The 13158-nt window shown below is 38.0% G+C and overlaps 1 protein-coding gene across 7 annotated transcripts in view; it reads left to right on the top strand.

Moving 5' to 3' along the window:
• Positions 1 to 13158, top strand: part of LOC123679192 (whirlin) — a 210712-nt gene that overhangs the window by 101743 nt on the left and 95811 nt on the right. For 5 of the 7 annotated variants that reach the window (XM_045616624.1, XM_045616626.1, XM_045616627.1 and 2 more), the window contains exons 10-11: positions 6491 to 6547; positions 6758 to 6858. In XM_045616624.1, coding sequence (XP_045472580.1) covers positions 6491 to 6547; positions 6758 to 6858 — 158 coding nt within the window. The remainder of the gene's footprint in view (positions 1 to 6490; positions 6548 to 6757; positions 6859 to 13158) is intronic. The other 2 variants (XM_045616630.1, XM_045616631.1) reach the window with 1 other exon arrangement.

Here is a 13158-nt window from a genome sequence, read left to right on the forward strand (position 1 = left end):
ATATTGAGATACATCTACTTCAATATCCATAAAATGGCATGGAACTTTTAGATTATGATAATATGATAAGTGAAATTAATGAAATTCGATCATCAGTTTGGATTTGAATTTGCACGATATGGGTATGTGTTTTCGATGCTTCTATCCCACAAATATAAAATTCTGGTCATCTCCCAACAGATAAACAGGATTCAAGGGGTTTTTCATAGTTATTATGATGAAAAGCAATTACCTGGCTTCCCAGGTCCTTTCCGAAACTTTTGCCCGTATAAAAACACGTCCATATTTCACTTGGAGCAAGATTTATTGATATTTTTCACGAAAAACAGTTTGAATAGCTGTGAATGTACAGGTGTCTCGGGAAGAATGCGGAAAACTGAAACTTTATGTTGAGGTCATCATCAAGAGGTTTCAATCGTCTGAGGGCTTTGGTTTAGATTTGATACAGGGTGATGAGTAAAATGAATGAAATTTCATATTTGAATAGATTTCAAACTAATCAACAAACTGATTTCAAATTTTGCAGTTGTGATACAATTTTCATTCAACATTTTTGAATTGAAAAAATCAGGACCGGAGTAGTAATATATTCGCCTTTTTTCTTATTGTCATATCAGATAACTTTGTACATGAAGACTTTCAAACTCATACGTTTTAATCACCACAAAAAATAATTCAATGAGGTAATCCAAGAACTCTGCTTGACACTGTCATACAGGGTGACAAATAAATATTTCTTCTCGAAACAATGATATTTATATCATTTTTCCAATTGTCTTGAATGATATTTCTTTCTGTATTGTGTAAGTAATGTATTTCTAATTACTCTGAGGTTTTCTTATAAAACGTTTCATATTAAATATTCTTTTATCTGGGTAGGGCCGGTAGGAGTCACTTTTGAAGCTGTCATTTGTTGACATTTAACAAGCAGAAACTATTTCATAACTTAAAATGAAACGATACACGCTTCAAAAACGCATTGAAATTGTTGAAATTCACTAAGAAAATGGTGGAAATTCTGTAGTCGCAGTTCGCAAACTAAAGCACATTTGAATCGTCGTCGAACACTTCTCGGCCGGCAATAGTGAAACTGATGAAAAAATTGGATCTGTTGGGACAAGTTAGTGATGTGAAGAATTGAGCGTAGTAACAAGATGGCACTACGTGATACACAAGCAACGAACCAATAGCAACTTATTATTTGTTATTTCTCGAATAAGTGATCACAATTGGCCACCGAGATCTTGTGATTTAATGCCTTCAGACTTTTTTCTTGGGAGTCACGTGAAAGATAAGGTCTAAGCCAAAGCTTAACAAACAATTCAAGGCATTGAGATGAAATTCTTGTAGTTATCAAGGACATAAAGCCACCATCATTAATGTCATACCTCGCTATTTACAATGAAATGAACATCCATTGATTTTTTTATTAAATATATCTACTCGTTTTCTTTCAATATCAAAACGAAGACTCTTATTGCAAAAACCTTTATATCAATTATCAAGTGATAGAATAAAACATTTTGTGATTAAAACGAATGTAGAATCTATATACAGGGTGTTCCATAAGTGGCACGTCACAGTGACACCGGAGGTAGGTCAGCTAAAGAGGGACCTAACCAGCCTAACATGACCCCAGTAAAAGTTGCATGGTTTTCGAGTTATTACCAAATTACGTTTTTTAGTGAATTTTCACCTTTTTTAACATTGTCAGGGTCAGAATTCTGCTGGAAAGCTCTCGAAGCTTATTTTTTTTGTTGTAATGGAATCTTAAATAGTTATTTAAGATGACATGAGTATGATTCTGTCAAAAAGTTATGTGGATTTCCGTAAATTAATGGATAAATCTTGATTTCAATTGCTAGCAAAACGAGAACTTCGACTTTGGACACCTGCTGTGAAAAAAAAATCCTTGAAACAAAACGAGCAAGTAACATAAAAAAATTGGGCATTTTAGACAGATTTAGAAATGGTACAATACACGAATCTTATGCCCATAAAACTAGGTATTTTCATCATTTTACCGATGCCCTACTTAACTAAGTTGAAACTAGGAACCCCACTATCAGGTAATTTTGCCGCTTGCTATGACATTACTTTGATACCGGGCTTTGTTATTATTTGTTAAAGTCACAATAGGGAAAAAGATGGATTAGGGGAAGCGAAAAAGGAATATTATTGAAAAAAAAGGTAAATTAATTAAAAACAGACTTAACTTTCGATTATTTATTTAATTCTTAAATCTAACTTACAGTAAATGTTTAAACTGTTTCCCTCAGACTCTAATGCATAAATGACACCGTTTTATAAAATTACGATTCAATTTTCTTAAACTAATTTCCGATATAGTCCGGGCTGCGTCGAATACGCGTTCACGCAATTCTTCCTCGCTTCTTATTGGTTTTGCATACACTTTGTCCTTTAAACATCCCCAATAAAGAAAATCCAGTGGATTCAAATCCGGGGATCGCGGTGGCCACAGTATGGGTCCTAATCGCCCAATCCACCTGTCGGGTCATTTTGAAGCATTTCCAGGTAGTTTGCCCCGTTTAAAATAGCTGGCAACTCGACCGGTCCTATTATTTGGCCGTTAAAAATTCCCGTCCACAAATTGATTTTGAATTGGTATTGGGACCGGTCTTCTCTTGTTTCGTGCGGGTTTTCTAGTTGCCAGCTATGGATATTATGTAAGTTGGTGTATCCGTCCCTTCTGCAGGCCGATTCATCGCTCTACAACACTTCATTAAAAAAGTTGGGATTTTCTCTCCACTTTTGTATCATTTTTCGACAAAATTCAACACGCGGTGCATAATCAGTCGGCTGTAGAGTTTGTACGCGTTGAATGTGGAAGGGATGGTATTTGTTCCTGTTCAAAATTCGTTGTGCCGAGGATTTGGGGACTCCAGTACGGCGTTCAATATTTCAAGTTCCTGGCTCCGCTCGCACTTCTTCTAAAACGACGTTGTCGTCAATCGTTCGAGGTCTTCCAGATCGGCTATTCGTCCTTGGTAGTCTGCCCTCGCGATAAGCATTTGCAGTTCTCAAAATGACTTCGTAGTTGGTAGGATTACGATTCGGATATCGTTCCAAGTACAACCTTGCAGCCAATCTTGCATTGTAACTCACATTGCCTCGATTTGAAACACGCCTGGTTTCGCCGTAGATTAAATGCATGTCAGCGTACTCACTATGAGTAAACTTGTGATTCGCCATGGTTGCATACACAAATCAGTGTCCGATAGAGTGACGAGTTGTCACTTTATTCCACAAATAAAGAGTAAATCAGAGTCCAGAGAAATGCCAAGTCGATTTTAGTTAAGGAACACACGAAAACAGAGACACGGAGAACACGGGGATCGCACGAAACGCAAGGTAACGAACTGATTTGGTTTGCAGGGCCATCGCTGCTCGTGCTACATGATCGAACAAAGCACTCTATCCATCCCTTTCTTTACCAAGTAGATCAAGAGAGACAGAACAAGTCTCTCTCTAGGGACGGCTAGCGAGGTGCATAGTTTTAAATTAGATACATAGGGCATCGGTAAAATGATGAAAATACCTAGTTTTATGGGCATAAGATTCGTGTATTGTACCATTTCTAAATCTGTCTAAAATGCCCAATTTTTTGATGTTACTTGCTCGTTTTGTTTCAAGGATTTTTTTTTCATAGCAGGTGTCCAAAGTCGAAGTTCTCGTGTTGCTAGCAATTGAAATCAAGATTTATCCATTAATTTACGGAAATCCACATAACTTTTTGACAGAATCATACTCATGTCATCTTTAATAACTATTTAAGATTCCATTACAACAAAAAAAATAAGCTTCGAGAGCTTTCCAGCAGAATTCTGACCCTGACAATGTCAAAAAAGGTGAAAATTCACTAAAAAACGTAATTTGGTAATAACTCGAAAACCATGCAACTTTTACTGGGGTCATGTTAGGCTGGTTAGGTCCCTCTTTAGCTGACCTACCTCCGGTGTCACTGTGACGTGCCACTTATGGGACACCCTGTATTTCTACAGCAGTCGTGTATGGGGAAAATACAAAATGAAACCTCTTATTGGAAAACCCTTTAATACGTTGAAAGTCATAATTTTATTCTTTCGAAAAAAATATATTTCCGATTATAACAATTCATTGTCGTTAATTGATGATTTCTCAGAAACTAGGGGCCATATTGATCGCGGTGTCCTGAGCAAGTGCCCAGTGAAAAATAGGGGCCTGGTTCCCACCTTGCAGGATTATATAATCCTGCAGGATTATATAATCCTGCAAGGTCATGCTTGAATCATCCTCTAAATACGTATAATGAAATTATAATGCTAAACTAGCATCCCTAACCGGGCACTTTCCATAACTCACCTAGACCATTTGCCTCTGAAAGAAACTGGATGAAAACTGAACCGCATGAATGAAAATTATACAATTTCACATCATAAAACTGAAAAGTACGCACCTGAAAAAATATTTAATCCCTTCCAAGTGACTTTCCATTTATTCCATCTTCCGTCTACACTGACAATATAAAAGCAGCCGTTGGTCCGGAAAAGATGAACCTAATTTTTCACTTCGGGAATTTCCCTTTGTCCCCCTTCACTCCGGAGGAATATAGCGAAAACAATTCGATCCCCCTGAGCCCTAGAACTGTATTTCAGGATCGTGCGAAATAGACCGAAAGAAACTGGAATGAATATTGCATCGTTCCTAGGATATTGGCTTTTCTTTTTTCAGCAGACTTCCATTGAATTCATCGAATTTTGGGAGCTGAGAGGAGGGAAATTATTGAATGAATTGATCCTTGAATTTAAGACAGTTTTCAGAATAAGTTGAAGTATAAGAAAGATTGATGTGCTAGTAACGGGTGTTTTTTTTCGACGTATATAACTTTAAGTTGGCATTACTGTTCAAGATGGCGACCGATTTAACAGCTGTCAAATGATTTATTCTCAGTTTGATTTTGCAATTCATCATGAATAGACTCACGCCTGAACAACGCTTGCAAATAGTGCAATTTTATTTCGAAAATAATGGTTCTGTGCGGAATACGTATCGCGCACTACATCCATTTTATTTTGTTTAGCGATGGAGCGCGCTTCTGGTTGAATGGCTACGTCAACAAACAAAACTGCCGCATTAGGAGTGAAGCTAATCCTCAAGTGTATGTCGAAACACCGTTGTATCCAGAAAAACTGACTGTTTGGTGCGCTTTATGGGCTGGTGGAATCATTGGTCCGTACTTCTTCAAAAACGATGATGGCCAGAACGTTACAGTCAATGGTGATCGGTACAGAGCCATGATTACTAACTTTTTCATTCCTGAATGGAACAACCATGATGTCCAGGAGCTGTGGTTCCAACAAGACGGCGCAAGATGTCACACAGCTCGTGCCACAGTTGGTTTATCGAAAGTCACGTTTGGTGACCGCCTAATTTCACGTTTTGGACCTGTGAATTGGCCTCCAAGATCTTGTGATTTAAAACCGCTAGACTACTTTCTGTGGGGCTATGTGAAGTCATTGGTTTATGCGGATAAGCCACAAACTCTTGACCTTTTGGAAGACAACATTCGCCGTGTTATTGTCGATATACGGCAACAAATGTTGGAAAAAGTCATCGAAAATTGGACATCCAGATTGGACTACATCCGAGCCAGCCGTGGCGGTCATATGCCAGAAATCATATTCAAAATGTAATGCCACAAGATTACCTTGCGGATGAATAAGATTCATATCAATCGAATATTCCATCGTTGTTTCATTGCAATTCAAAGTTCTATAGCTCTAAAAAAAACACCCTTCACCTATGGGTCGGTGAAAGCACCACAAATTTCTTTGCCTGAGCAAGACCAGGAGTGTTCCTCCAGAGGGTTGTTTTATTGTCCCATTGTTGGACCTTATACTATATTGCCTTATATTGGTCTTTTCAAGCCCACATAAAGTTCCCCAGCTTTTAATTTCCTTCAGTACCAAAATACCTCGGTACCCATATCAAAGTTACTTTATTACCAGTTCCTTTATGGTATTATGACACTACTATGTCAGCAGAGAGATCTCTGGCTATATGATGGGGGACCTTAGTGTGGCCTGGCTGTCTGTAGAGATATAAATATGTACCTGTTTGAGGTTTTTTTCAAGACACTCGTGAGCACACATATAGACAGCTAGTGTCTTGATTTGTGAAATAGAGGGCTCACTTTCCTGGACAATGAATGTCACCTCTCATGGAGATTAATTTGCCAGGAAAAATCTGTGAATAGTATTTTGGGGTTTCGATTCTCCTACCAATTAAATTGTAGGGTCGTGCAGTTTTCGATATTTTACGAAATGCGGTGTATCTACATTCAAAGCACAACCTTGTCCAAATCTCCTAATGACAATAAATTTGTAACATAACCATCCAAATTGAATGAAAATATAATTTTTATCCAGCTTGACCTTATGATTCATGAAGAGAACAAGGAATTCAATGTCATTTTTCTTTTTTTTTGTAGAGAAAAGGAATGCCAATACCTGAGGCCAATCACACCATCTTCCAGAGCTACTCAGAGGTAAGTTTTCAACACTCTCAGTTCGTAGTATCTCGAAATGATAGAAATATGTGGTGCTTGTGGCGACTAAAGGTCTTTTACAATCAAAATTAATGGAAAGGAGAAAAGAGGAGACTTGATGGAGCATCGGAAGATGTTCGATGCTTCATCATACCTCTAGAAATGTTATTGTCGCGTTGAACGTTGCTCTACTTGTGTTAACCCTTGCAGGATTATGGTCCTGAAGTGGACGAAAAAAATTATAATGATGATTTTCGTTCGCCCAGCGAGGATTCGGGCCTGGGATTGGGCATGGCCGATAGGTTGCCGAGGTGAGAGTTACATTTTCAATTATTGATCTTTTTGCCACATAATTTTCTGTTTTCTGTCGAAAAAAAACAAATATTTCGTGAATACCTATCTACAATAAATAATTGGAGGAGATATTAAAAGCTGTAATGAAATTTGATAGTTTCAGCAGCCTACATGGATGCGATAAGTTAATTTCCTCTTTTGAAATGAAGGCATTCTGTTTATCGGGTCGTAGAGGGGTAGAAGTGATTTTATTGAAGAGGGGATTTAAAATTTCATTTCCTTTCCACTATGCGTTGTAATGGTCAGGAACGAGCGTGGAATAAAGTTAATTGAATTGTCAGATTGCTCTTGGACTTCGATCAGTGAAGCGAATTCTGATGACCCTACGTACAAGCCTTACCTGTTGTCAACGAATTCTCCAAACATCATTTTAATTCACAAATAATCCCCTATGAGGGGTCCCCCGGTAGTTCCTTTCGATGATATGGGGGCGCTCGTTCCTCGAACAGATAGATCTATGATTTCAAAAAATTTTATTTCAGAATTTGTGCCAAGAATTGTCCAAAACGACAAGGCTTGACTCATAGATCTGTCATGTAGTCTATTGATTCATAGAATTCATAACAGGGGTTATAATGATTTTCCATTACTGACTGGAATAATTATTAACTATTAACCTACACTACCGAAAATAAAAAAAATCTGGTTCACTTCGTTTAAGGAAGAGGAAATCAACTTGCTGCAGTGTGTATGTATATGAAACAGTTATTAATATCTGTAATTATTGGTTAAGGTTGTTTTATTTTTCATATATCATTACGTATTCATTTATTATCTGAAAATACAAACATTTACCGCACTCCATGAGCTCTATGAATTTTGTAAAAATGAAAAATACCATTTTAAGTATCATATTCATCGAAGCAGTATTTCGAATTAACTGTATAACTCATTCAGTGGTAAACATATTTAATAAAAAAACGAAAATTATATCCTATATAATTCCTTTTTCCAATTTTAATTATTCGGAGATCAACTTTCTTAAGGATGAAAAAAACATCTTCAATAGTTTCGTTCTTAAATTCTCAATTCTGGAAGTCAATTTGTGAAACATCGTTTTACATGGTCTATAGTATGAAAAAGTTCTCAACTTCCGCTACCTTGATATTTCCTGAATTAGTTTATTCATCTAAATGAATGGAAGGAGGAATAACTATATTCTTCCAAAACATTTAACTCGACTATATAAGGGTTCCGCGAGATCCCTCAACATTTAATATCTTAATATATGTTAGCTAAGAGAGCTGCAAGTTTTGTGTGTAGGATCTTTACTTTATTCCATTGCCATCTCAGGCATAACAAGGTGTGCTGAAACAGAACTTGGTAAATTTTATGTAAGCAGCATCACAAAGGGAATACCTACTCCGTTGTATTAATTTATTATTTTAGACTCTGGCATGACATTAGCCCATTCGTCTCCTGAGGGAGAAAAGTGTGCTCTTTGAATTTATGAGATGAATAGTCTCATTCTGCTAACTGCTTAATATACAGGGATCCCCGGAATTAGTAGTCAATAACAGGGCCGCGTATAGACCACGATGCACCCATGGGCAAATATTATCGTTGCGCCCTTTGTTATTTCCACTTATCGTGACTCAAATTGAAAATTAATCTAACATTCATATTTCACTGAGTAATTCTTTGATGAAACAACAATTTGAATGTCTTATATTTATATATTCATTCGAGGTATAACTTTAATATTGAAATGATCCCTTTGCTGTCGCTACCAAAACTAACAGTCAAAAGTGTTGCTGCCGCACCGTAAATGTTTTGAAATGTAAATTATTTTCAATGAAGTACTGTGGTGAACTGATAAGAGAAGATGCCACATTATCATCGCAAGACGCAAGTTAGAATTGTAACTCTTGAAGTAGATATAAGCCGGTTATATTGCATGCATATTCTTGAGATTCATCTGAAAATGTCTAAATATTGCAAATGGAATCAAACTATTGAAATGGTTTCGAAGCAATTCAAATCTTTTAGTAAAAACTGAATACGTAAATCAAGTACCTACGGCGAAACGACATTTCATTTTGAATTTCAATTCACAATTTTGGACATCTTTATGTTCATAGGTGGAAACCTTTTCATTGCCTGAGCCACTTCTTTAGCATCAACAAGCAAATCCAAGAAGCCTGTATCGTATTTGAACATCATAAAATATTCACTCGAATTGTTCAACACTTTCAGTTTTATTGAAGTCTCTACTTTGCAAAATTCCTGTTTGAATTTTAAAGCAACTCCATTTTATTTCTAACGAAGACGGAAGTATTAATTATTTCTCTATTTCAGTATCGTAATGAGTCCATTACAGTTCTAAAAACAGTGCTGTAATGAACTCATTACAGCATCGTTTTCAGATATATTTTTCGTGTGGTTGCCTATGCTGACTTCCAATCCTATCAAATTTCGACAAACGTCAATAATTGTCAATGTAATATAATTTGGGGATACAGTGGAATAATTTGCTACATTATTTGCAAATTCTCTTAATTCTGGTCGTGTTAAATCGATTTCGTCAGGCATAATTCACGAATTTAATGGGTAATTGTAAATTATATCTAAATTCGAAATATACGATTCATATTGAAATTCCGTAATCTGTCAATTTTCGTAACAGTCACACCAACTGCCAAGATACAATAAAAAAGTCACTAGGATATATAATCTGAATTTTTCATTGAATTTCGAAAATATTTCACGAAACTTGACTGAAATAGAGAAAATATCGTCTAATACTCGTTGCAGAAGGCAATTCCAACACTCATGCGTTCCAAAACTCGCTCCTTCGTCGCTCGTTTTCGAATTTCGCATTCGTGTTGGAATAGGAGCCCATTCTGCAACTTGTTTTAGAATATACTATTCTATGTTGGGGCGCAAGAAATGAATGCATTATAAAATTATTATCTTTCAGTAATGAAAATACATTAATTTTTCTCGATGTGAGATATACAATTGAAAGAAGATTGAAAATTTTCAGAAATGAGTTTTGATATCGAAAAGTCTTCTCACTTCTATCGGGTGATTTTTTTTTGAGGTATATAACTTTGATGTTCAAGATGGCGACTGATTTAACAGCTGTCAAGTGATTTATTCCCAGTTTGGTTTGGCAATTCATCATGAAAAGACTCACGCCTGAACAACGCTTGCAAATAGTGCAATTTTATCTCGAAAATAATGGTTCTGTGCGGAATACGTATCGCGCACTACGTCCATTTTATCGTCGACAAAATCGTCCATCAGAGCAGTTAATTTGATTAACCATGGAACGTTTTCACACCACGTTTACTCTTATTGGTAACTCGCTTCCCCAGAGACGCCATACGGTGCGTACAGAAGAAGCTATTGCTGCTGTAGAGCGTAGCATTGAGGAAGAACCGAATGAGTCAATCCGACATCGAGCACAGGAATTGAATCTGTGTCCATCCACTTTATGGAAGATTTTGTGGAAGAATCTTGGTTTGCGTGCTTACAAAATCCAACTCGTGCAAGAATTGAAGCCAAACGATCATCAAGTAAGGCGTAGATTCGTCGAATGGGCCCAAAATGAGATTGCCGTTGTTCCCGATCTTCATAAGCGAATTTTGTTTAGCGATGAAGCGCACTTCTAGTTGAATGGCTACGTCAACAAACAAAACTGCCGCTTTTGGAGTGAAGCTAATCCTCAAGTGTATGTCGAAACACCGTTACATCCAGAAAAACTGACCGTTTGGTGCGCTTTATGGGCTGGTGGAATCATTGGTCCGTACTTCTTCAAAAACGATGATGGCCAAAACGTTACAGTCAATGGTGATCGGTATAGTGCCATGATTACTAACTTTTTCATTCCTGAATTGAACAACCATGATGTCCAGGAGCTGTGGTTCCAACAAGACGGCGCAACATGTCACACAGCTCGTGCCACAATCGATTTATTGAAAGACACGTTTGGTGACCGCCTAATTTCACGTTTTGGACCTGTGAATTGGCCTCCAAGATCTTGTGATTTAACACCGCTAGACTACTTTCTGTGGGGCTATGTAAAGTCATTGGTCTATGCGGATAAGTCACAAACCCTTGACCATTTGGAAGACAACATTCGCCGTGTTATTGCCGATTTACGGCCACAAATGTTGGAAAAAGTCATCGAAAATTGGACGTCCAGATTGGACTACATCCGAGCCAGCCGTGGCGGTCATATGCCAGAAATCATATTTAAAATGTAATGCCACAAGATTATCTTGCGGATAAATAAAATTCATGTCAATCGAATAATTCATCGTTGTTTTATTGCAATTTAAAGTTCTATAGCTCTCAAAAAACACCCTTTACTTTCAAGATTCAAAGTATGGAAAAACTTTCTCCCTACGAACAAAACTGAACGTTTCTGAATAAAGTGAGCAAATCATAATCATATCGGCGAGTGGCATCTTTCCATTGGGCCACACTGTATCCACATAATCCCTTATTCCTCATTACCATTCATCTCCATAAGAAAAGACCTTCGATAGAGCTCTAAGACTCCTTTCTTTCCCGACTGTTCGCATCCCCGCTTCGCCTCATTACCCTTCAGCTACCAACCCTAATTGCGGGCTGGCTCATTGTCTCGCCTAGATTGGCCCGTGGGGCCGATTCCCCGTTGCGTGCAATTTTCCGAACGGCTTTTCTGCATCCGAAGCGGCCAATTTCTTCCGCCGTCTTTCCCGATCGCAATACCGGGCACTGGCAATCACCCCTCGTCTCAGATATCGCCAGGAAATTAACGTATTCAAAGAATCGAACACGGCGCGGCAACTTCAAACGTGGCGACCTTTTATTATTCCGAATTTTCCGATCTACTTTCATCCTCCCGCTCACTTTGATCTCCTTCCAATCGAATAATGGGCGAGTTCTAATGCCGATAAGACTGGATGATGATGTGGATTTTTTGGCGTTCTTACAGAAAATGAGGGAATGTCAATGAAGGGTTTTCCAATAACAGAGGTATCATTTTGATATTGGAAAATAAACGATTATCTTCGAACATAAATCAGTGGATGTTTATTACATTTTAAAGAAGGTATGACATTAACGATGGAAAGCCATATCAGCTGATGAATGGCCGCCACGGCTACGGTTGCATCACCATATCCTTTTTATGAAATTTTCCATGACCAATTCGCACATTTGCGGCTTTGTATCTCCGATAACTTCATGAATTCTTCCATTTCTAAGTACTGGAATCGATTGATTCTTTCGTTTACGTGGCCCCAAAGAAAAAAGTCTAAATGTGCTAAATCACAAAATCTCGGTGGTCAGTTGTGGTTAACCCTTCGAGAAATTATACGGCCAGAAATTGTTTCGTTGCTTGTGAGGCTTGTAGCGCATCTTGTTGAAAATAAACGACGCCCACCACAATATATTCAAATAAATAAGGTCCAATCACACCACCATTTTCTTATTCATTCTTGGGATTTTTCGAGCCCCATAACGACAATTTAGCTCATTAACGTAGCATTCGAGATGAAAAAGGGCATCATCACTGAAGATCATTCATTGGCAGATATCCGGATCATATTGATGCATTACAAGGACCTAATCATGTAAAGGCTGGCGTGCATTGGTGTCACAGGAGCTATGCGCACAGCTCCCACAGCAGCACTGGAGGTCATACTAGACTTGCCTCCCTTACATCCATATGTGAGGAAATGTAGCCTGCAGGAAGCAATAAAAATTTCCCTTAATGGAAAGCTCCTTCCTGGAAACTGGGTTGGACATATGAGGATAATGAATCAATTAGATTCAAACCTTCTCTCAAAAACATCGGATGTTATGCCAACCACCTACGATATAAATGACCGTCCTAGTGCAATAAGTCTCGTAAATCGTCTGGACAAGAAGTCATCCATATGGTTGACAGATGGATCAAAAATAGAGAAGGGAACCGGCATTGGGATATATGGACCTAAACTGAGGATCTCTAAAGTCCTTGGAAGTGAGCCCTCGATTCTACAGACCAAGATAATGGCTGTTTATGTATGCGCTCAGGAGTGTCTCAAAATGAACCTCAAGGGGTGCATATCTACATCACACTACAGCCAAACCACGCTGAGATCCCTGGAATCGTGTTGCCAGGGGTCTCTGCTGACTTGGGAGTGCCGTAACACCATAAAGCAACTGGCCTGAGGAAATAAGGTGACTCTACTATGGGTACCAGGGCACTGTGAGGTTGAAGGAAATGAAAAAGCTGATGAACTTGCAAAAAGTGCATCAAGGTTAACACCTGCTGGACC

The sequence above is a fragment of the Harmonia axyridis genome, chromosome 4 (genome assembly GCF_914767665.1).
Source record: "Harmonia axyridis chromosome 4, icHarAxyr1.1, whole genome shotgun sequence".
Classification (NCBI taxonomy): domain Eukaryota; kingdom Metazoa; phylum Arthropoda; class Insecta; order Coleoptera; family Coccinellidae; genus Harmonia; species Harmonia axyridis.